The sequence below is a fragment of the Haemaphysalis longicornis genome, unplaced genomic scaffold (genome assembly GCF_048455015.1).
Source record: "Haemaphysalis longicornis isolate Haplotype H1 unplaced genomic scaffold, Haemaphysalis longicornis Haplotype H1 scaffold_6, whole genome shotgun sequence".
Lineage (NCBI taxonomy): Eukaryota > Metazoa > Arthropoda > Arachnida > Ixodida > Ixodidae > Haemaphysalis > Haemaphysalis longicornis.
The window spans coordinates 147,652,830-147,678,210 of NW_027526407.1; the positions used below are offsets into that span (position 1 = coordinate 147,652,830).

General features: G+C 47.5%; 1 protein-coding gene across 1 annotated transcript in view; it reads right to left on the reverse strand.

Annotated features, from left to right (window-relative positions):
- Nucleotides 1–563: 563 nt before the first annotated feature.
- The window catches only part of LOC144143294 (amine oxidase [flavin-containing] B-like), a 104,859-nt gene continuing 80,041 nt past the window's right edge, over nt 564–25,381 (reverse strand). Inside the window, exons 11-16 of the mRNA XM_077675067.1 lie at nt 24,228–24,324; nt 22,802–22,913; nt 16,529–16,626; nt 11,633–11,744; nt 10,459–10,521; nt 564–782 (exon numbers count right to left, since the gene is read on the reverse strand). Of these exons, the coding sequence (XP_077531193.1) occupies nt 636–782; nt 10,459–10,521; nt 11,633–11,744; nt 16,529–16,626; nt 22,802–22,913; nt 24,228–24,324 (629 nt within the window). The 3' untranslated portion in view covers nt 564–635. The remainder of the gene's footprint in view (nt 783–10,458; nt 10,522–11,632; nt 11,745–16,528; nt 16,627–22,801; nt 22,914–24,227; nt 24,325–25,381) is intronic.

The window sequence follows — 25,381 nt, forward strand, 5'->3', positions numbered from 1 at the left end:
GGAGGGAACGGGCTGACTACGACGCATGCGCGCGCGAGCTGCTGTTGAAAGAGAGGAGGGAAGGAGAGGCGCACCTGCTGCGGACGCGGAACTGTTGACACCGTTCGACGCAGGAACAGGCGAGGCTAAGAAATGCTCTGCATTTAAAAGAAGTTGCTAATACATCTCACCAGGCTTTCGCCATAAAAGCACGTAAGCAGACTGGACCGCGTCGAGGTAATTTTGTGTCGAAAATCGTAGTGTCGCAAGCGCTCTCTCTGCTTCAAGACGTTCCACAGTAGGAGAAGGGGAGAGAAAGCAATAGCATTGAGTTTCTAAGTGCTTTTATTGCGTTGGCTATGGAAGTTGTTGTTGAAGCTGAGGTATCGTTTAGCTCTATGAGGAGGTGTGTGTGTGTGTGTGTGTGTGTGTGTGTGTGTGTGTGTGTGTGTGTGTGTGTGTTGGTGGTGAAGGGAAGCATGTGGGTGGTGATGTGGAGGCGGTGATAAGGGGATGATAATGTTGAGCAATCAGGAGACAGCATGCTCAGGTATTTCATCGTATTTGAAAGAAGTAGGCTTTATTTAAAACTCACATCATTGCTAGTGGTGACAGCGATGCCTGCATGGCTCGACGTCGCGAACTTGCGGCTAGTCCTAGCCAAAAAGGCCGAGCTTGGGTATGCCGTAGGCCACGCAGCCTATCACGCAGGATAGAGCCACGACGCCGACGGTTGCGACCAACAGCACGTGGGGAGGGTTACGCTCCAAGTACGACAGCTGGAATGGCTCCGCCTTTACGCCCTGCACATCCAAAGGCAAACATTACGATCTTTAACACAAAGTAAACAGTACGTTCAGAGGAGGTTTCACATATCATTGGGCACGTGCAGTGCGGCAGTGAAGGCTAATTAGGGACCGGGAATGCTGTGACCACCACACGACACCGAGACACTGCAATGCCTTGGTGCGGTGTGGTGGGGACAGCATTCCTGACCTTCTGCGCGCAGTATTTGGTAGGTTTGTGTAGAGAAAATGAAGAAATGCCCACCGCGGGACGAGGGAGATAGTTGATTGCTTGGAACACTAATCATTATTTACGAATGCTTAGGCGTAGTTAGATCGATATTTCTTGCTTTTTGTAAACGTATTGTCGATTGGACGACTCATGATCAATTTTCTACTACAGCGTGTTTAGACAACGAGATATAGTAAATAATTGGAACCACACACCACTTCTCGAAATTGGAACGTTCCTAAGTCCGCAGCAGCTTTTGTGTTCCGCAATCACAAGAAGATGAAGAGCGCTGGCAGGGCTTCAAGCGCTGGCCCCTGCCGTGCGCTCAGTGCAAGGTCGACAATTAACTCCTTCGGGCATCGAACATATTGAAAATAATTGACAGTGCCTAGTTTTGCGGAAGGTATGGCATGGCACGTCATGGCACCTTCGTGGTCTGTGGAGTAGGAAAGGAAAAAAATTATGTAGCTCGCTGCCGAGCAGTACAAAAAAAAGAAGGTCGAGATAATTGTGACACCGCGCTGAGCAGTAGCGATATAAATATTTGCATTTAAATTTTTTAAGCATAAAACATTGGTCGCGTATAAGAAATAAACTACAGTTACGTAGGAACACGAGTATGTAGGGTAGCATCAATGAAATTTCTATACAGAAATGAAAGCACATCTATTTGGAGAAAGGGGCGGAAGCACCGCAAAATAGTTTTCATTGACGATTTTGACGCTCCAGTTCCACTTACAATTTCTCTTTTGATTTTTCTGGGATCCCGATTTGAATGCTGCCGCATCGGAGCTTTCTCCCAACTTGAAACTGCTGAGACTAGCAAATATTCGAGTAATAAATTTCAACTTTTTTTGAAAAACGTAAAACACCCTGATGGACTGTCCCACATCTGCAAGCAAAAATCAAAGCCAGCTTTCGAGACCCTACAAGTTTGATGTCACAGCAGAGCTGTGTGCGTCTGACAAAGCTTAACTCGACCACCGCCAAATAAGTAACTCAGAAATATATACCCCATGTATAGATATTGCGCTCGTCAATAGACGACCAAATCAAGCGCAAAGTAAAGTATAAGGTGCTGAATTTGTACAGTGCCTATTGTACCCCGCCGCGAAATCTTCGTGAAGCTCCCCCTCGCCATTCAAGACCTGCACTACTATAACTTCTCGTTTTTCGGGGTGATTGCTTTGTCGCATGGCAACACGGCGCACTTCCTGATAACCCAACACTTCTTCGAGCGTCTGGATCTTCTTTCCTCGCCCTATCCCCATGTGCTCTGCCGAGAGTCGGAGACACCTCTGCCACCGCTGTCGTGTCGCTATCGAGTGTTATGAAGAGGAGGAGGAAGCGGAGCGAGGAAACAACGTTCATTCATATAGGGCGGCACTCTACCGAGGGCTCCTGTGCAGGCGGTCGCCCCTAGCAGCGTGGAGCGAGTCACGTCAGGTGCAAGCGACAGTCGTTTTGTCGGCGACGCTGTTTGCTTAAATGCTGACTGACACGTCAGGTCAAGAGTTCCTTTTTTTTTTACTTTTTGCAAGGCCTTCACGTGGCGCTTGCACATTTGCAAGCCTCGACAACACCGGGCGCTCCTCTCGAGGCGCAAGCTGACGTGCACTGGGTATTTTCTTTGTATTTGTTTCTGCATTCGGAAGGCGCGGCCAACAGCTTAAACAGCTGTACTGTTATAAGCAGGCAAGACGCACTCCGCTACTTTTTTTTTTTTTTTTAAGGCAGCGGAGCCCGTCATACAGAAAACTGTGCCTTACTGCAGAAACAAACATTCGGAGCAGGAGTTGGTCGAAGGCGCATTCCCAACCGGCAAAGCGCAGACAACACAGCTAACAAGGAGGCAGTCACAAAGGCTGGCATTGGACGACCATTTGTTTCAGGGAGCAGCTTCCTTGCACAAAACCAATTAGAAAGACGTCGAGAAGCAGCCAGTTTCAAACGCATTCAACGCCACTAAAGTCTGGTGAATCTTCGCTATGCAAGTATCAAAACCGGGTACACGGCACGTAGTTCGGATATCAAAAATGAACGGTGTAGCAGCAGTTGTCGGGCGGAGTATTTTGGGACGCTTCGCTGCCCAGCGCCTCAAGGGACATGTCTCTTCGCGCTATGTAGAACGGTAATTAAACGTGGTCATATGCGGAGCCCCGATACTAATGGGACCTAAAACATACCAAACAACCATTATGAACAAAATCAAGACGTAAAGGTAGGTTTAGAAAAAAAACTGTGGAATAATACAATTAAGAATTAGACCAACCGGGGCTCGAATCCAGGCTGTCGCCAACAGCAGCCAGAACTATACCTCAAGGCCACTGAAACTTTTTCGTCTTAATGTTTTTTATTAACTCCGAGGCTTTTTAGCAAGTCGTAGATTTTTGTCTCAGCAGTTAGAAATACCAAGAAATAGCCAGGCGCACGCACTTGAGCGCGGGCTCGCGGTGACCGCCGGGCAGTTTACAAAACCAAGAAAATTCCGACCGCTCGTGGAGGCGCGCCTCGTGACGACCACCCTGCGTCCTCTGCGCATGTTTGTCAAGCCAAATGTACCCACTTAGGGGAATCGGCAAAGATGGGCAAAAAAATATCTCCAATGTTTGCCGTAATCGTGCAACACGAACTCGGAACGAGATAGACACGTCATAGCGTACGCTCCTCCAACGTGATGTCCAATGATTATCACTTCCATAAAAATGAAAGAAGCTCATAGTTACAGCAACAATGATGGAATGAAGGCCGTTGCGACAGCGGAAGAAGAGGCAAATTGGCTACAGTAGTGGGCTTAAACATTCGCGATGGTCGTGAAAGTTGTGCGCCTCTTCGCTACCTTCAAGTCTTTCGCTTTAGTGTGAGCTTCCTTCATTTTACACTACACGTCAATGTAGGAAAAGGTATATTTACAACACATATTTACAACTAAGTACACATACAAATAAGGTGATTGCAAGATGAAAAACAAAACTAAAAACAATGAACAATTATTTGCGCTTCGTTTAAAACTCGAGCAACAATGAACAATTAATAAAGAGGAGATACCATTCAGAGCGAGAATCATTTCGGTCGTAGACGTCTGGAATAATAATGATCATTTGGTAAAAGTGTGATCTCGAAGAAACCATTGGCTGAGCGTGCCTATTCAAGATTTGCGTTTTCCATGAACTGTGCAGAGCGATTAGAAAAGAAAACCTTTCGCATTGGACATCGCCTGCTGGCGATATGGGATACCATACACCATGTGAAGTCATTCCAAAATTCTTAAAAATTTCTTGGAGGCCATCCGGAAATACTGTGGCATCATTCAATGTATGAAGCAGTGCTCTATTGTTTCCGGTACCTTGAACACGCGCCAGTTTACAGAAGACACAAAAGTATTCGGGTTGTGAAGCCACGTATTAACACGCGAAGCTTTGTAGTGCAGTTTGAAGAAGACCGTTTTTTTTAGGGAGAAAGCGGCGTTATACGGACACATAAGAGCACATTTGGTCACGACAAATTAGAGAAAATATTTCTATACCGTGGTGCTAGGAAAAGCCTGTTTAATACGACTCACAGTGGACATGTAATATGATACGACACGCAGTGATCATATAATGGGGGAAAAACGAACCACCACACCTAGTATTTATGTGTACCCTTCATATATAAACCCTCACGAAGTCTGGTCGAGAATGATGATGGTGCAACAAGATTAGATGTAAACGAGCAACAGGGCTCTAATTAAAGGTTGGGTGCATTACTGAAAGAAGAACCGCACAACTATTTGCCGTACAAAGAGATGGGTTAAGGCCAGCCCGCCAGCACATGGTTCAATGGTATACACGAGCGCACAAACGTTGCGAAAACCCGACGGAACCGTTTTTTTTTTTGTTTCCGAGCGCAATAAAAAATTTGCATTACATATAGCAATTGTGATGCCAAGAACGTTTTACATGTCTGGACCCTTTAAAAAATCAACCGGTTATACGCAGCTAAAGACTGCGGTAACTACGAAGGGCTTCAGTACTCCCCGCCAATAACGGGCGTTGTGTCGGTAGGAGTCCAGCGAAACGCGAAGATATTTACGTGGTACGCACGAACATTGGGTGCCGGCATACGCCGTTAGTGTTGTTGACCACGAGTCGAACCAAAGTCCAGAGCTATTTAAAAGTTTCTCTTCAGCACCAGAAACTGACCCGAATGTGTTTGTCATTTAAAATTCTTGATCATCACTTGGTCTATAACTACAGAAAAAGGCCCAATCTTCAGCATGCGCCAGTAGTGTGAGTTTCGTTCCCAGCATATTCAAACCCCGAATGCTTCTGCAAAGGAGCACACTGCGACATCAAGGCTTTAAGCAAGAGTGCAAAAAGAAAAGGCGATTGTGGGCCACCTCGCGTTTCCGCCGAATGCATAGGCATCTCAGCTAGCACTACATGTATTAAAAACATCGATTTTGGAGATACTGTGGTCGACACAGATTTTCGACCCGGTTGGATGCACTTAATACGATTGCGGAGCCACCGATTTTTTGCGCCTTCCAATTGGCCAAAAAGACGCCCTTTTGAATTCCCCTTTCATCTGAGAGCTGTTGTAGTAGTCTTGACGTAGGAAGAGGTACCGATTTATTCGGCCCTGATGATCCGCGGAAAAGACCTCTTTGCAACGGCGCATTCCGGCTCCTGGAAAAACCAGTAGAGCCAGGCGCATGTCGAGGGTGAGAGGATGAGCGTCGAGTGTGTCTGGGGGTGTGCCTCGGGGTGTGTGTCGAGAGGGTGTGCCTCGAATTCGAGGCACAACGGAAAGCAGTCCTGTCAAGGACCGCGCATTTGGCGTAAGAGCTCTGCCAGCGGCGCATCAGGGCGATGTCTGGCTGCGAGACACGACGCCGGCCACGAAGCCGTCCGATGCGCCGTACTGCCATAGGGCTCCTGCACTGCCAGGGGATGCTGCGAAACCGACTTCGGTGCAGTACTTCCGGCTAGTACGAAGCTGCGGGGGTCCCATAGCATCCCGTGTTGACAGAAGCAAAATGAGCTGAATTCTCCGGATTGTTTTGCGACATGGTCTCCAACCCATGCCCGACGCGTCCTATCTCTTCCGTCGATCACCTTGGCTTTAGAAAAAAACCTTTACAGCGTTAAGTACATTTACAGCGTCCACAAAAGTGCTGGGACGGTGACGGCACTCTGCCACTTGTAGGCTCACCGATCGATGGTTGCGTTAAGTGAAATCTAAAGTGAAATCTTCTTGTTTAAACTAAAACACTTGGTGACAAGGACGTTTCAACAGCAGGCGATCAAAAAAAAAAGAAGTAACGCAATCAGCGACTATCGTGCATAAACGTTTGTGAGTCCGGCAGGCTGTAGGCTCGCCTGCAGCGGTGCCCCCTGCTTTTGCGTACGTGCATGCGCACTATGCGTGTACCTCCATTAAACACTGCTGGCTTGCGTCGCCGTTACGACTACATGGGGCAGTGCTAGCTGGCCGTTTCATTGCGTGGCTAAGTGAGAAAATGCAGCGAGCGTCAGAAGCGTGAAACCTGTTTTGTGATTTCGAATGTCGTGCCCGTAGAACAGAGTGGTCGGGCGAACTGTCCCCATTCCTTGTTTGCTCTCACTTTATTTAATTATTCTCTTGCATACTATATCCCCAGTTCGCTCTTTAGCGACAAGAATAAGGGTCCGCAACTTATTCAGGTGTAGTGCCAAGTTGTATGAAGTCGACATGGCGGAGGGCTGGATGGCAAATCAGGTGGGAGGCGGAGGGAGGCTTTGAACGCAAAGAGAAAAAATTCAGCGGATTGCCAATAATATTTGACAATAATTTAGCAAAGCGGGAATATGAGGAAGAATGCCGCTGGATGCGATTAAATTTCTCTCCTTCTGTCCCCGTCTAACACTAGTTAAGGTCAAACCTGGCGTGTCGGCGTTCAGATTGTAAGTGACAGGGGTTCTGACGACGTTCTGGGGGCCGCATAATACAGCCCCCCGGGTCACATTCGGCCAGCAGGCAGTAGGATGCCGACCCCTGCGGTAGATATAACCAACACAGTGAGTGACGATCGCATGTAAATATTTGGGCCGCGCACTGTGTACGTTGCTGTGTTATGTTATGTAAATATAGAATTACACCTCTCTGCAATAGCGGACATGCCATTTGGTGCTTGTTTTGCGCGTCGTTTAATTGCCATTCATTTGTTTATTTGACGCTATTGCCTCACCTACTCACTAATATACATGTACCCTGCCGTTCGTAAATCGTATGTCGTAAAATGTTGAACAAGATTAATTTACTTTGAGAAAATACAAAATAAAATTTCCACTCGTTTTCAAGGCGGTGCGCGGCCAGCAGTGTCAGCTGAGTCGGCTGCGCTTCTGGCGTTTTCTTACATATGCTCCCGCTGAAGCAACCATTTACAGTTACCTCAGACTGTAGGATGACCAGCATTCTGTGTTTATGGTGTACATACGAACTGTTTCTTCGTCAACGGTACGCAAGAAGAAAGAACGCTAAGGACCATCAAGACCAGCCCATTAGGGTATACTGCCCCACATCGCCAAGAACTCGACAGCTCGCTCAAAAGAAAGCCGATAAATCGGCTTGTTGTAGCGGATATTACTTTGTTTAGATCCTGCAACTACTTTAAGGGCATTTTATTCAGTGTGCTGTAATTTAAACGCACCACAACACGAGTAATTGAAAACACATAGAGGAAAAGTAAATGCGCCTCCAACCAAGGAGTTTAAATAATTGACTGGGATGCCTTCCGGAAATTGTGGAAAGAGGACCGGCAGGAGTATGACTGCCTTGACAGTCTCTTCTTAAGGCTGAAGAAGGATGCCAGAGCTGTGACCAAGGTTGTCAAAACGGATCTCAAGGTGGATAGGATAGACGCGCATCTTGCGCACCTCTTATAGGCTGAAAATTCCATTCTTGCCCGTTGGAAGACGCAGAGACTGAATCGCAGGCTTTGAAAGAGGATAGCGGTGCTTAATCGAGAGATTGAGGCTTGCTCTGAGGATCTGTCGAAACAGAAGTTGAAAGGTATTTGTTCCTTGGTTGACGGGAAGATACGTGTGGGGGGAAAGTGGAACCTCCTGAAGCAACTGCTTGACGACTTGCAGAATAAATGCAATCAAAGATTGGCTATTGGCAAACTTGTTCAGGGCCAAAAAAGAAACGGAGTGTCGGAAGCGGCCCTCCTTCAAGATCTGCTGGACAGATACCTCCCACTGGACCCCTCGGAGGACGCTGATTATCCTCGTTACCGCAAGGCTTCGGTTGAGGACCTGGACGCCCCGTTCTCTGAATCTGAAATGTGGGAGGTCCTCCTCGAGCTCAACGGATGCTCTGCCCCGGGGCCGGCCGGCATCTCCAACAAGCTTTTACGTAACCTGGATGGCAAGTTCATCGGTAAGCTAACCGGGGAGATCAACAAAATCTGGGAAACGGGACTCGTGCCCGAATCCTGGAAGACCGCCTCGGTGGTGCTCATCCCAAAACCGGGCAAGCCCCTTGCGCCCGGGAATTTCATACCGATCTCGCTCACGTCCTGCGTGGGCAAGGTGGCCGAGCACTCTATTCACAATCGGGTGTCGCGGTACATTGAAGAAAAAGAACTGTTTCCCCACAACACGGTGGGCTTTAGGCCTGCATAGTCCACGCAGGATGTAATGTTCCAAATGAAACGTCAAATCATACATGACTATGCAAGGGACATTAGGGGTATCCTAGCCCTGGATCACACCAAAGCGTTTGAAAACATTTCGCACAAGTTCATACTCGAGGCCGTTTCGGACATAGGACTGGGTCATCGTTTCCACACATATGTGCGCCCCTTCCTTGAGCTACAATTAAAATTGGTCGGATTAAATACGGACACTTCACCTTGGGCGCGAGGGGCACCCCACAAGGGGCTGTTATCTCTACTCTCCTGTTTAATGTCGCCATGAAGGGCCTCTCCTAGCGCCTTGCCACCGTGCACGGCACCAACCATGCGCTATACGTGGACGGCATTACCGTGTGGTGTATGGGCGCGTCTGACGGCGGGGTGGAGAAGGCGCTCCAGAGCACCTTGGACATCACACAAGAATTTTCAACTGGATCAGGCATGAGCCTTTCACCGGCCTTGTCTGAGCTTTCACTTTACAAGCCAATTCGGAGGGAGTTAGGCGCCTTACTTCTTTGGGGCGGGTCCCTATCACCATGCACACACGGGACAGCCGAACGATGTCTTGGTGCGATTGCATCAAGGTCCTCGGACTTCAGTTAGAATCAAAGGGTCGTAATACACAGACTATAGCCCACACCACCTCCAACACGGAGAGCATGATCAGGCTCATTCTCAGGGTCTCGAACCGCAAGGGAGGGTTGAGCGAGAGCAATCTCCTTCGGCTCTATCATGCGTTCCTCAAGAGCTACATCAATTATGTCGCCTCGGCGCTCGAGTGGTCAAAATCTGAGGAGGCCAAAATCAACACACTCATGCGTAGGAGCATTAGGCATTTTTTCGGTTTGCCTGTCAGCACCAGCACGGAAAAGCTCATGCAACTGGGCATTCACAACACCCACTCGGAGGTAATAGAGGCTCAACAAACGGCCCAGGTGGTGCGCCTCTTGTAGTCACGGGGCGGCAGGCACATCCTGGAATCAATTGGCTGTGGCACAATGATGGTAAATGAACGTAAAGTGTCGATTTCACCGTCCGTAAGGGATACATTTAGGGTAGACCCCTTCCCAAGAAATGTACATCCACAATACATTGTAGGGCGCCGCAAGGCTCGGGCTCGATCTCTTTTGAACTCTGTCGCGGGTAGTCCTGAGCTCGCTATTTTTGTAGACGCGGCTCAGTACGGCCGCTCGGATTGCTTTGTGGTGGTCGCCGTAGACCACCGGGGCGGGATGCTCAACTCTGCCTTCGTCAGGAAGGTCTCACTGGCGGTGGCCGAGCAGGTCGCCATCTCCTTGGCCATGACGGACCCACTGCGTCCAAATATCTTTACGGACTCGCGGGCTGAAGTTAGAGCTTTTGCCTTTTTTGCACTTTACTCACGATCATTCATCAACATCAGCACAGAAAGGTCGGTTTAGGGCAGGGCGTATTGTTAGACGACGGCATCAGTAAGGACACTAAAGCTTCGCTTTAAAACACTCTGCAATTGTCAATAAATCCGCCCAGTTTTGCCGCGAACTGCGATGGTGTAGGGATCTCAGGACTGCACTTCGTTAGCACTCAAGTGTGGATTTCATTCTCAGAATTGATAACTCATAATTATTTTCTTGGAGGCGTGGTGTGAAACATAATCGCATACACCAGAGTCTGCGGGCACGCAATTATGTCGCTCGGTAGACTTTCTACAAGGCCACGTCATGACTTACGGCTCAAACGTGGACACCTCTTATTGACAGCCTATGACAAGGACTTGCATAAGCACTTGGTGAGCGCAAAGTACGCCAGCAGTTTGTACGCACCTTGAACTCCGGTTCCTCGATCCATATCTGGTCCTCGGGCAGAAGCTTCATTGCGTGGAGAACCTTACGTTTGGAGAAAAGACGCAAATAGAAAATATTAGGACCTCGAACTGGAGTTAAAAACGGAAAGCCTCTATATTCCGTTTCCTTTATGTAATGAAAGCCCAACTGTTCATCCCGCCGGCTCTTGCGCAATGGTTTCAAGCTGAAAAGATAGGCCTGGGTTATTAGGGCGGCTACTTTGCCGGTCTTTTGCATGTCCGTGTTGCACGCGTTAACATTTTTTATGTAATGGCGCCCGCTTGTACGTGAATAGGTGCTTTTGTTTTTTAGAATTCGGCTCAGTAAACAATAACGTTAACATTCGCTGCATATGGTATGGTGTATTTATACATATAGGCAGATGATAATTGTCGTAGTGTAAAAACTTCAGTACTTTTTGCTAAGATAAGGTTGTTGGCACGGATACAGGGGAAGTTGCGTTCATGTACAGGCCATTTATAATGCTTCTCATACACTATTCATATCTTTGCGAGGCGGCGGGACGTATCTTCATCGGCGTTGTTACAATACAGTCCATCATCTTGTCTTCAACCATGTCCTGTTGGCTGGCGCTAGGCAGCGTTGATTAGGCGTTTCCAAAACCCAAAAAAATAAATGGTGCATAAGATTTCCACAAGTCTTTTCTAGCAATTTTTCGGCACCTGTACGACGTTCGCCTTCGCATCTGAAGCGGCTGTATCAGTGCGTATTTCTGCATGCCATTCACAAAACCTAACATAGCGGAATCGCCCGTTGTTGCGCGATGGTCAGGGACGTGAAACCCCAAGTCTTGCTGGCGCCGAAAGACCAATAGCAAACGCTTTGGCCATATTTTGCTCCCTTTACAATCTTTGCTATCTAACGGGACTGCTGTATTATTACTTGCACCACCAGCCACTCTGTGACAACCACATAAGGAATATGTACCCACAGCAGAACGATGGGCACGTCTCTTTGATTGATGTGCATAATGTCGACTTTCAAACAGCGTCACAAGAGAAGCTGCGCTAGCCTTGTGTTATCGAACCATAGCCTTCTGTTCTATGCTACGGTGTTTCAAAGTAGGGTGCAACATATTGTGAACGCTCTAGGCGACATTGTAGACAAACAAACGGGCGGCTTCTCTTCGCACCTCTCTGGCGGCCCTCTCTCCGGCCTCCACAGCACCGTTCATGTAACCCGGCCATGAGATGGCTGTCTCGGTGCCTGCGAAGTACACTCTGCCGAAGGGCTCTCGGAGGGTCCTGCAAGCACAAGAAATCTTATTTTATCCCGCTCTGAAGTGATCAACGTAAACTAGCCACTTTAGAACAAATTCGATCTAGCTGAGGCTGAGCTAAATTCAGGCTGAGCAGAACTGATCGACTGAAGAATCATCACCGAAACTCCAAGTTATCAAAGTTTAAGTGGCTTTGACGAAAACACTATCACAGAAAAATGGCGTCCAGAAGAAGAATATTTGTCTTATATTGGTTATCGGCGTACAAATGTTAAGCATATCTTACTGGCCACAACGTTGGTTTTGCTGGTTTTGACTTCCGCGCGTAATATGGGGCGCCCAGATAACTGCGAGTATTTCATCTACTTCTGGCAGAAAGGCAGCGAAAACAGTAACGTCGACCTGTGAACTTGCGGAAGTGGCGATTACTTCGAGCCCAAGGCTGCACCAGCTCCTTTTGTTGTCAAAAACAGTTAGATTTGTTTTCGTTTCTTTCTTAAAAACACTCTTTCCCCGGTACTTTACTAACCCTACCTCCATCATTAAATATTATTGCTGCTTCATCCTTCGCGTTTCCCAACCCTTCTTCAGGGGTCATTGGGCATATTTTCTTGAAACTGTGTTCGGTTTGCTATTTTCTGAGTTGGTGAGGAAGGCAAGTTGCATTCGAGTGAGATTCGAGGGGGACAGGATCTTCAGTTCCAGTTCCCCAGTTTGTTAATGAAGACTTGTAGCCGGTGAGTTATCATTTGTTGAGCCTGTGTGGCTTGATTCCTTTTCTTCGTGCGTTCGTGCTGGGTGGGCTGATGCGACTTACACGAGGCGTGAGGTACTCGCCCTGCAACGAACTCGCCACCAGCGAGTATGTCGCAAAGGCCCGAGGAGACGTGCAGGTGGATACAATAATGGTAAAAGCAACTGTCCTTTTAGATGGAGGCTTCTGTTGTGAAACCACCGGAGCGCCTCATTAACAGGAGCAAGTACCGCATTAGAGCGTGCTAGGTGCATGTGCGTTCTGGTTGGTAGAGTTACGCTAGTTGTGAGCTTGTTTGAGGGGTCACAAAGCACCCTCATGAATAATTAAGCGCACCAGTACGTCTATCCTGCCTGTACTCCTCCCAGTTATGGGCTCGTCACGCAATTCCTCTCGTGTCAGGATGTGTCGCTGCTGTGGCGGAGATACGTCAATGAGTGAGTGCACGCGCGTGCTTGTGTGCGTAGGTGCTTCGGTGAAAACGATGTTCTCCAGAAGAGAACAGGAGCTCACTGGGCTACCGGTGGCTACTTCATTCGAAGAAAAGAAGTTTGTATTGTCCTTTCATGGCCTTGCTAAACATTATCCCGGAGTGCAACGTGATGACTCGCGAAAACGAAAGCATGTGCTAAATAAACTCGCGGTATGCCATGTGAGCTCCTGCCCCGTCTTGGGAACAATAACTACCTAGTGTTACGCATTTGTGAAAATTATTCATTCAAAGTTTCTGTAGTTTCTTGGTTAGGTAAGCTTTCTCTCCTTCTGGCCTATGAATAGCCACCTTTGGAATATTGAAAACAAATACAGGCTATTGATCACAATGATTATGCAGAAAACTACAGCTATAGACAGGGAGCGCATGCAGCATACAGCGCCGAATGGAACCACCTGGCTTCACACCTGGCACTGTGCGGGTGTTATTTCCCTGCTTTTACTCCCACAAGTGGGTACCCAAAGAATAGGTGCGTAAATTTATTGTGGTAGAGTCGTTTCGTCACCCCGCTCGAACGCCCCGGTGATCTTTGCAACCACCTGTATTTTCTCTGTTTATGTCTCTGTGTGAGAAAATCATGCAAAGCATGATAGACTATTATTCAGCAAGGCTGCTTTGACAGACGTAAGGTTTGCCCATGAAAAATGAAATTCCATGATGAACTGCAAGGAAATCCTTGTCCCGATGGATAAGTAGTCCACTAGAAAACGAGGGGAGGGGGAATTGGGGCTTGGCTTTGATACCTACGTCTTACAAGAGCGGGAGATAATATTTTCATGTAGCCAAGAACGACGCAGGTTCTTGGAGAAATAACGTTTGTTCGAGCGAAGTTGTGCTCCGATGAGAACTGAAAGATTGCGGAAGCGGCGACGAAGCAATCAGCCGTGTAAGGTGCATAGATGAGCGTCCGCAAACGAAATGGGGCAGCGTCTGCCCTGCATGCATTTCTCTTTCGCAACGATTGTTTCTGACACCACCGAAGTACTTCGAGAGAACTGATGTTCAATCAAGATTTTTCTAGTCTAGTGAGGGCAGGGCAAAACACTGTTCCTACCCAATAGGTCAAAATGCTAGGCATAAAAAACACAGAGCATAGAACACGCTCTTCACTTGGCACAGATAAAACAGCATGGAGCTGCCAGACGGTAGAAAATAAACATAAGTAAGCAAACACAATGATTGGATTGCGGCAATTATACCAAAAAATAGCATTAGTGAAACACTGACAGGCACGTCAGGGGCAAAGAGTTGAGCAAACCAACGACGCTAGCTTAACAAACGCACGCTCTGCATTACGAAGAATTTGTGTATAAGTATTAACACACCTCACTCGACCCTAATAGCCACCCACATCTAAATGTTCGCAGCAAATTCTCTTGCCATCCGCTAATTACATTCGATCTTCAAGTTCTCCTCACTAAAGCTCTTCGTGACCCATCGCTTGCTACGCGAGGCTATTTGTAGGAGGTATACGTACTCGTGCTCCAGTACTTACACCACGAAAATGCACCGTGAGTGCGTTTTCGACCTGGGGTCTTCTTTTCAGGCATTATAAGTTCCTAGTTCAATGGTTACGATTGAACATGGCCGTAGCACGCACTTCTCCAGCCCAGAGGCACATTACGGAGGGGATATTGCATACCGGGCCTGATGGTTAAGACTCTCGCGCAAGCATTCATGTGCGAAGGAACCATCCTGGACCAGGACGAATTTTTCTTCAACTGCGAAGTTTCTGAGAAAGCTGTATAGCTTTCCTTTGTAGCCGTATGGCTGCATTTAGGTGGATGTCAAATTTTCATCGCAGAAAATTACTCTACCTTGGGGGTTTCCCCTCAATCTGTTCGTTCATCCATGTGCGAACGTGCACTTACAACCGATCCTGAGGGCAAACTGACAAAATTTTGTGGTTTTTCCAGTGTTCCGTTAATAATACCAGGGCGCGCGGCGAAAGCGCGCAATGAAAAGGATTCCAGGGCACAGCGGCATCAAAGGCAACAAAAAGGACCAGGCGGCTGCGCGAGCTGCAGTTGGTGCGCCACGCCGCAGCAGTTGGGCCCTTCTGACCAAGAACCGCCGGCTGCTTACGTGTAAGTACATAAATCTTTCCCCAACCCCAAAAAGGCGTAATACATCACCCCTTAATTTCCCCCACTAACCTTAAAATTACCTCTGAACACTGGCGTACAAACTCCCGCAATGCACTTAGGTACTCGTTAAGAAACCCAAATGCCGGTCTTGCCCTTCCCAACTCTGTTGGGGAAACTTCCCCAGAAACCGGCCAAACTGACTGATACGGTATTTCAGCGTGCTCCGAACACTCGCTCTGGGATTGGTCTCGCTAGACCGCCTTGCGTGAACCACATCTAAAGTAACACAGTCCCCAGTGGCCAAGGTGCTATCAGAACTAGTTGAACCTGGACGTTAAGAAGGAAAACAACTGCACGATTGTTGGATTCTTTCGGGGCCTTTCACAGCGGAGTTGTTTAGAGACTAGCAATGTCAACTCATGTCCACCACTCCAGCAAAAGGTACCCCGCTGGGCCGAGAGATGGCGCCACTGTCTCGAAGGCTGTTCATTGGGCGATCTCGGCTCGTACTACATCTCCGCGGCTGAGCGTCGATTACGTACCACCCGGCCAGTGGCATGCGAGTGACCCCCGCCTCTGCACGGGGCGGCCGCCAGCGACCCGGTGTGTTCTTTTAGTGCGCGTTACGTTCTAATGAGGAGTGCTCAATTTAAGTTGAACCCTCTCAGCGAGCCTCCAAGTTTCTGCCCCGTAGGTGAGTACCCGTAAGATGCAGCTGCAGCGGTGAGATGCAGATGGGCGACCCCGTGAGCAAGGGAACGGACGATGATAAGTGTAACATTAAAGGACAAGAAGAGCGCAGAGTGGATCAGGGAACAAACGCTTGTTAATGATATATTAGTAGAAATTAAGAAGAAATGGACGTGGGCAGGGCATGTAATGCGAAGGCAAGATAACCGTTGCATATTAAGGGTAACAGACTGGATGCCTAGAGAAGGCAAGAGTGGCAGACGGCGGGCAGATAATATCAAGAAGTTTGCGAGGATAAATTGGTCGTAGTTAGCACAAGACCGGGGTTATTGTCGAATAATGGGAGAGGCCTTTGCACTGCAATGGGCGTAAATAGGCTGGTGGTGATGATTATGATAATGATGATGATGACGGTCTAATGCGAGGCTACCATCTGCAGCGAACTTGACCTTCCATTATTTCATCTCCCTTTTGCCGTGTCTGTGGAGCTGTCTAAACGCTCGAGCTTATCTGAACAGTCCCCACAACCCCCTCTCCCCAATGCTGTGCGCTGGGATGCGGTGCTAGGCAGCTTTGACTTGAGGGCTACAGCTGTCATCGGTACGCCGGTCACCAAGCGCCCTTAAGGAGCCTTTAAAGGTCCAACAGAACGTTTCTACTTCCACAAAGCTTGAATTAGCCACTGCAAATAGAGTCCGCTATTCCCTCTTCTCTTCATGGCGATACCCCGCAGAGGCATTTCCCACTCAAGGCAGTAAGCCTCGAACCCGATCAACGAAACTCACCTCCCGTATTTGCTTAGGACCCCAGTCGGAAACGTGGACACGTAGCAGCCGCCCGAGTACTGCTCCTCCAGCCAGTTCTTCTCTTCGTAGTGGAGCGGCTGGGAAGCATTGGCGCGAGAGTAGAAACTGTTAATGTAAAGCTCACTCACCTCCAACGAAAGGCTATAAGAGCCAATTGTCCCAAGGGTATCATAAGTAACAGCCCACGACACAGCTCGCTAAGACACTGCATTGTTAGCAGCAAAAGTCTTTGCAAACAGCAATCACTGTTGAGAGAAAAAATAACAGAAGGCAAATTCTAGGGATTACATCAATACGCAAGTGATTTTTCCATTGTTTTGCAGTTCAAATAGACGGCGGCTTTTATTTTGCAATAAACAAAAACTACATCGTGAAACGTGAAGAACGCTCGCTCCACCGATTAGTGACAGTGTTTGAAGTTCAAGAGTAACAAAGCATTCTAGTAGAGTGAGCCAGCCGTGGAAAACCGTAAAAATGAAACGGCATGAACGGGAATCAATCTGCTGGCTTTGAGAATATCTGTGGAGCTCACCCTTGAGATTATAGTACGTCAGCAAACTTCGAGGATAACGTCAGCGTTCATAACGTTACGTCCGGGTAGTGAAGCAGCTTTTTGTAAAATTCCTCCTACAAAATTCTCACGGGTCACCTTTTCGCCAATGCCAAATCGGGCGACCATATTAGCAAAATGGCCACCTTACAACGATGGCGCCACCTGGTGAGTTCAGAACGAACCGGGCAATGCGGTTCACTGCAGGGTGGATTATTCCAAAGTTACTCCAAAGTAACTCGGCGTGACCACTTAAACAAGCCAAGAAATCTGTTTTTTTCGGACACCTTTCGCAGCGCCATCCCGGTAACCGGCATCACGTGTTTCGTTCTTAATACGCCCGGTCACTCCACCGTTCTGAGGCGGTCATTTATACGATATGGCCACCGGCTTTATCTTGGGCGCGAATAGTTTTTAAAGCAAAGCTTAACTACTTTCGTCCAGCGATTGCGTGGAGGATGCGCAAATGATCTTTTGACCGGAGACACACCCCCGGCGACACACCCCTCGAAGCGCATCGCATATGATTGGCCGGGCCCGGTGTTGGCGCCTGCGGGCGCCGACAGCGGTCGCCAGAGCCGCTGCGGCCGATGTAGCCAACCACCTTCGCATCCTCCCATGCATGCGGCTCTGGGTCGTTTCGGGCAACCTTACTCATCTCGCGCCCGACGAAGAGGAACGGTGCGTTCGCCATGAATGAACGCCGCGTTCGCCCGGCCTCCTTTTGTGAGCGTTGCACGGAACCGAACGGCTTTCAGGCGTGTCGGCAATACAGCTAAATCAAAGGTTTAACCAAGCTAAACGAAGACTCAACGACACTTAGCCAGGGTGTTGCTTTGCATATAAAAGGTTAGCCGAGCTGAGCCGCAGCCATATTTTCTATTTTTGATATGCAGGCCGCAGCAGGTATTGGAGTTAAACAAAATAAACCACAGAATTCGTACCTCGTGCAAAGTTTAAGTGCTCGTAGGAGCGGTTTGCTTAGGCAAAGATTTTAGTGTTGCTGATTTATTGTTGCAACAAACAGCGTAGGAATAGGTGGTAATAGATGATCGGAAATCGAAAGACTTTCGTGACCAAGCTTTAAACAAGTAAATAAACACCATTCCTCCGGAAAACAAGGTAAGCATACCCGACGGGGTAACATAGATTTGACACTCGAACTTAAATATTTACATTATTCCAATCCAGTCATCATACCGACCGAACACATTCACTTGCAAAGTCCTTCGTAATAAATAAACATACGTTTTGTTTTACCGAAACAAACATTTGCTCTACCGCAAGCTCCACGTGTCACGCGGTGCATCTGGCCGTAAACTTGGGAATGCAAAGACGCATAAATGGAAACGCCAACCAAGTGATAGCTTCGCCCCACTTGGAAATCGCTGCATCTCTCCGAACCAGAGGGAATATCCGGTGCAGTGGTATTACGAACTGACCATCTCTGTGGCCTTAAGCTTAACCACATTTGAGGCGTTCGTTTTTGGTAAATAGCCATTTCCATAAACGGATGTTAAGTGAGATAAAACTGGAGCGACAAAAAAAAAAAAACTCCATAGTTTTCTCCTAGATAACAGGGTCCCTATTCTCCACTGCATAAATCCACGGTGCATTCGCCATGATTTTTTGTAACCAAAATGTAAGCAATCAGTGACGTAATGAAGGTATAGCTATGACGACATCCAGTATAAGTTGACGTTATACATATAAAGGTCAACACCAAGCTATCAAAAATTGTACACAAAAGATATAAAAATACTTGCCATGTATTATGAAAATTACGGCGGCAGCTGAGGTTGGCCAGCGAAACACATTTCTTCAGGTCAAAATTGGCGTAAACACCACAGGGCGATAAAGTAACGTTAAAGAAAAACGAGCGAACCGCGGCTGTTGAACTAAAAAAGACGTCATATATTTTTACCGTATCTATTTATTTCCTCAAAACGCTTTTAGTGACATAGATCAGCTCTCTGCTTAAATGCAACCCTCGCTGCGTTACCACCCACCCGGCGGTCACCACCCTCTGCACGCTATGGTCTGCTGCTATGTTATAAGTTTATTTCGTGATCGCAGAAAAAGACGGCCGTGAGCGTTGGTTGTGTCACCAGGTAAGGACAGCGGAACTCTACGCCTCATAACGGCGGAGCGTACTGATGCCGCCGATTCACATATTCGTCCAGCTCCAACTCATCCAGCACAGTAACGCATAAAACAGTCATGTTTTCGTGTTATTTTTTTGTTTGAAATCACTCATGTGACCCGCAAGCTTACTGGGTGTACTGTGGACAAATGTCATGCCTTGGGTTCTTTGTAGTGGAAGGCTTGTACTGTCCTGTTATGTAGCTGTAAGGGTGAATGGCCACGTGAGTCATTGGCCGCGCAAGGGAGCCAGCCAGAACGACAGCGACGATGACAAGTAAAAGGGGCCACGCGTGAATGATCCCGGAAGCTGGAAAGAGAAAACGAGAACGGCTGGAAGCCAAGCGACGGAACAGGGCGCGGTTACGTTGAAACTACCCCGTGAGACGCCTGGTCCACAGGCCACCTTGAGCAGCACCGTCGCTACCCTGAGCGCGTCTGGGCGCCGTCATTGGAGAATTTGAGCTGACCGTTTTTGACGCTCCGCTATGCTCCCGACCGCCCGCTAAGCACAACCGGAGCGTAAGCGGCAGAAAGGCTTTTAGCGAAGCGATAACCGTATCTTCCTCGACGGGGAATGATTCGGGTCACTGGTCGTGCCCTGTACGTGTGCAAACCAAAACTTCATCGCGAAGAAAAGAGACGAATAGAAATTTGGGCCCTGAAGTAATGTAAAGTGCCGTATTTAGTGCGTTACTTCACTGTTTTTATACAGTGTCGTCGCCTACACGGTATAATCGTTCGAAATTATTTTAAAGAAGCCGATAAACTTTGGAATAGCCAAGAAAAGTCTGTTTTTCTCGGTGCTGCATAAAAGCAGCCCCGCGCTTCGGTCGACGTTTTTCGCTTCCGTGATGAGGAGTGTGGCACCTTTGCCTATTCGGAAGAGCTTTCGCGATTTCGTCGCTCGCGTTTCAACTAAAGAAACGGAGTTCGCGGGAGCGCGCTCGCATCGTGGTGCAGCCATGTTGATATTCCGCACGGTAACGTAAGCTGCCCCGACGGTTGGTTGAGCGGGTCCCCGCTCCGGTATCGCCGCCAGCGCCTTTGCGCGCCACGCATGCGCAATGGCGCTCCAGCTAGCTATGGGAGCGGAGCGGTCCGTCAGAAATGGTCAGCTAAAACTCTCTATTGAGGTGCTGGTGCGGCGACATTCCAGTGTGACTGTTGGGCGCGGCCCTTCCTGCTGTAGAGCGGCTAGAAACGCGTCGAGACTGAGCGTGAGCTGACTTGCCTCTTGGGCATTGCTGTCGGACCTGCCGAACTGCGAGACTATTTTGTGTGCCTTTTAACTGTTGGCTGTGTGTCCGTGTGACCCAAGCTTGCCCTGACTGTAACGCCCCACCATCTACTGTCCTGCGCTTGTCCTCCATCCTGTTGAATATAGCCTTCGACGTGTTAACCAGTGTTCGTCTCTCTGCCTGCGTGGTCGTTGGCCGATTCAAAACAGCTGTTACGCCAAACAAATCTTTTTCATTTCAATGCCAAACATAAAAACAAAATATGTCACGCTATTTTTAGGCTCCGTTACTGCTGACTTAGAAAGAGAAAAAACAAATTTCTTTCGCTATAAAACAGTTTTAAAATGCGCTTCGTGGAAAACTGCGCCGGCTGCAAATTTTAGGGAATTTCATGGCGCCGAAGGTCAGTGAAATTTTTAGCGCTATTTCGCGAGGACGGCCACCGCCATTTGCAAGCGCTTGCGTCGCAACGCGTCACTTCTACGCGGTCTGAAGTGCCAATATGTGACGCAAGTATTCGCCCCAACCGTTTATAATACTTCAATTCTTAACAGCTAATCCCAGAGACGGTGTGACATACAAGCCGGATTGTTGTTGAATAGAAAAGGGCGGCCTAGGTTGTCGTGTCCGCTGGGTTTCGTCTTGTTTTTCATTACTGGCCAAGAATCATGCGCTTTGAATAGAGTGAAATAAGGCAAACTTCAGAACTGGTGCGGGTAAAATTCATTGAACGTAAAAATGACAAAACGCGTACAACGCTTTGTCAACCGGAATCACGTGAACAAAACTTAAAACAATAAAACCTAGCTTTCGGCAAATTCACAGTTCGAGGTGAATTTACGGCGTTGAGAATAGGATTCTAGATGTCAAGAAAATAGGTCCGCGAGCGCCCTGCAAACGTGTACGCAGAATGAAGTTCGTATCTACATTGAGCCCTACCCTGATGTCGCACGAATCAATATGGACCAAATCTAGTTGCCCAAGGGAGATTGCATGACTGTTCGTGCTGTTTTGTCGGTGTTTTCAGAAGTTTTTTTTGCTTTTCGGAGCCAGCTTATTGTGAGTTCCAACATCAAATAGAGATAGGCAAATGACGTGTCCCTAGACGTCAACACAAAGTGAACAGAAGAACACGTCGGCGAACTGAAACTGAGAGGTGTGAAACAATCGTTTCATCCCGTGTTCCGCGCTCCGTACGGAGTAAATATAGTTCTTAGTGTTATTTTTACTCCCATTTTTACCATTTTAGTACTTTGCTAATTAGAGTCAGCATACAAACTCTGGCAAAACCCCCTTCCCTGTGGGTACGAGTTACTTTATTTAGGTGTATAAGAAGATATGAGCAGCCCTCTGTGAAGCGTCTTCGAAACTTATAGCAAGGCAATGAAAAGCTTGCTTACTTTGTGCGTGTCTTTAGGCTTGCCAAAGAAAGTTATCCCATGAAAGAATTCGAAACGAGCTGGTAATGCTTCGAAGGGGACTCACCCGCTCATCATGCACAGTGCTTATGATCTTGAACCCTTGTTGCACATGTTTAATGCCTTTTTCCACCAAAACGCCATCGGGTATTTTTCAAAGACAATAATAATAAGGTTTCGAAAAAATGCCGCATCAACTTGAACGTTTCAATTCCGTGCGAACGCAATTCTAACTTATCCACCTAATATCGCGAAATTCATTGCATTTTTTATTACTTGTGGCCATAAAATTCCCCTACATGACATGTAAAACATGTCATATAACCACTTTCATCACAGCGTTGCATTTACTTCCGGTAATAAACTTTCGCTTTTTTTCTAAAGTTTGTTTCAAGTTGATTTGGCTAATTTTGAAAAGGACGCCACATGTGATCTTCAGCCACAGCTCTCGGCTTTCTGGACTGAGTAACGACCAGTTTCCTTTGAGTTTTTTTTATTTACGTTTACTCAGCTCCCATAAACAATTTAAACGCTCACTAATCTATATCAGCGATAATAACCTTATGGTTAATTGATATTCCAGCGGTTAGTCAAGCTGGAGTGCCATTAGTGATACACTAGGTTTTGTTACATGAATATGCATCATGAAGAAGCGTAATGATCAGACTGCAGAGTTCTGGATGGCCCCTGTAATTATAATTTTCAAATTACGCTGCTCAAGCTTATTTCGCATGACCACGTTAACTAGTTGCTAAATAACTGAAATAGTGTTATATCCGGCTAATATACCCCTTCAAATTTTCCAGTGTCATATGCACAGCAATTGTGTGTTGGTTCAAAGAAAAGCTGTCCATCTAGTTACGTGCCCTTCACTACTTGTACACATAGAAGGAAGTCTCACATGACGGGCCGCTTCGTCGCCGAACGCTCTAGCCAGGTCGGTTGCAATAAGCCTGGGTCGGATCTGCTCCGGAAGGTCTTGCAGCCTTAAGGCGTTGTCACCTATCGCAAACCTGTACATAGCGCCAAAGTAAGACAACAGTGAGCATGTAATCTGAGGAGCAAGTTCATCGACTACGCCTAAATTGACACCTGCCCCAAAATAAGGCTCTTAGGTTTTGAGCTAAACAACATACGTTTGCGTTGTGGCAGTTTGCTGCCCATGGCTGCTAAATACTGTCAACACGCATAAAAACGGTGGTTAGTGGTTTTTAAGCAGGAGAGCGTCCGCGTGTATTCAGCTTCTATGGCGGCTACGGAGAGTTACAATTTGTCAGCCTTAGAGTAGTGCTCTGTAGTGAGCGGGAGCCATGGCAGATGTAATTCCGGTCAGCCGTTAGCGAGAGAGATTGTTCATGCCCTAGAGCCTGTACACTTACTATATATGCATGCCCTTAATCAGAATAAGCATGGCAAGTAAACTAAATCGGATTAAGTTGCAAACCTTCGTTGCAGTGTTTCGCGATATGATAACACTATTACATCTCTGGATAGGTTCAATTTACAGTACACGTGTAAAGCATGAGGAATTTTCAGGTGCCTAATGGTCAACTGGGTAACATCAAGAACCCAAAAATGCGTACTCGTCACACTGAATAAACCTGAGTAGCAAAGTCCGCATGGCTAAAGAGGAGCCTGAATTAAAAAGAAAAAATTCCGCCGGTCAGCTAAGAATGCTTAAGTGCCTTCAAGGCTACATCCCGGAAATACTTAGCAAGGTCTGATTTACTGCTAGACTGGGTTTCTATCTGATTCTTCATTTTCGTTTCTTTGTGTTTTATTGAGAAGTATTTCGATATGCAGACTGGTGCCATGGCATACCACACCTATACCAAAATCCAAGTTTTCCACAGCTGGGGTGCCCCTATTCCACTCACGTGCCGTCACGCTTACATGTCACGCACATTCATGTGTGCGCTACAGGAACTTAGTGAACTCTTGTTTCGCCGCTGGCAACAAGCCCGGTCTATTGGTGATAACACACTCAGCTTATACTCTGAAACACCGCTTCAGTGGTCACATGACCTCAGGTGTGTTTTGTTACAGCGGCGGTAATTTTCTGTGTCGTGTACAACAACGACAACAGTTTTATCCGCCATGGGGCATCTAAGCTTTTTTTGCCGTCACTCTTTAGAAGCACAACAACACGTGCTGTATTAGAAGACGTCGTGCGCTGAAGTCTGCAGAATAACTTCCTCAATTCACACCTTGTTACCTGCTGTCTCCTAGTCAGAAAAATTCTACTTTTGTTACGTGCTGTCTCGTAGCCCGGGAAGCATACCTACGGCGCCGTGTGCAGCTTTGCCGGGAAAGCAAGACCATCTTACACGGTCAGTGCAGCCAGTGGGAAGCCCGGCCTGCAGTCGTCCGCGGAGTTGTTGAAGGAGAGTCCGTTGTCGCTGCAAGACACGGTTCCGTTGTAACCTGCGGGTTGCAGCAAAGGTGGTTGAACTCGTAATTTTAATACGCACCTGCAGTTCTTGCTAACAGGCGCGCCCTCGTCGAAACCCTAGCTTCTCAGTGATGTCAACGACAGCTTAAAATATGGAAATTACGTCGGTCGCACTTTTATGTGTATGTGGGCTCTTTCTGAACTGCTTTATCTAAACCCCGTACATAGCCTCGCGGGACAATGTACTAAAGAACGGTTCGCAAAATATGATAATTGCATACCTATGTGTAAAACTGTCTTTCCATCCGCTCTGCTGCACACTTGGCCTCTTAAAGCTGGCTTATCTTCTTTACACAAACGCATGAATGGTGGGACTTTTATCCGGGGCATATCAGTAGTCTGATGTCAACTTGTTAATGCCCGTGCATATCATCCGAGCCTCAGTTTAAAGTCTGCTTCGGTAGTATACACAAACGCAGTGTTAACGCAAGCGGTGGTGTATTTTTATTGCTCTAGAAACTTTTAGAGGCACCCACCATCTGCATCCGTTGTTATACACACACACCACATGTAAAGTTTCCTAATAATGCAGCTTTTTTGCAGATGTGAGGTTTCACGCTGACAGCGTGACTTTCTTGGGTTGGATGCTTACGAAAAAATGATTCCGTATAAAACTTTTACTGTAAGTGAGCTAACACGCTGCAAGATCAATCGACTACATCAACAAAGAACAAGCAGTGCGAAGACACTACTGTGGCCTATCCGCTTTATTGTCAGCAATATCAGCCTGTATACTTTATCAGCCTCCGCAGTTTTGAAAGAACAGGTGCGTTTTAGAACTGTACTTCATGTGCAAGAGAAAACTGTTCCTCCCAATTTTATGACTCCCACAGTCCCATATTCGCGCGACTGAATATCAGTGCTCGCTGGCATGTTAGAGCTGCATCTAGGCAGAAAAAAAGTATGACAACTACGAGCGAATTGAGGCATTTGGCAGCAGAGAAGTGTTTCAGGGCACAACACTGGCACAGTGTGAAGTGAGGCGCTCGTTGTGACGACAACGACGACGACGACGAAGCGAAAACATGC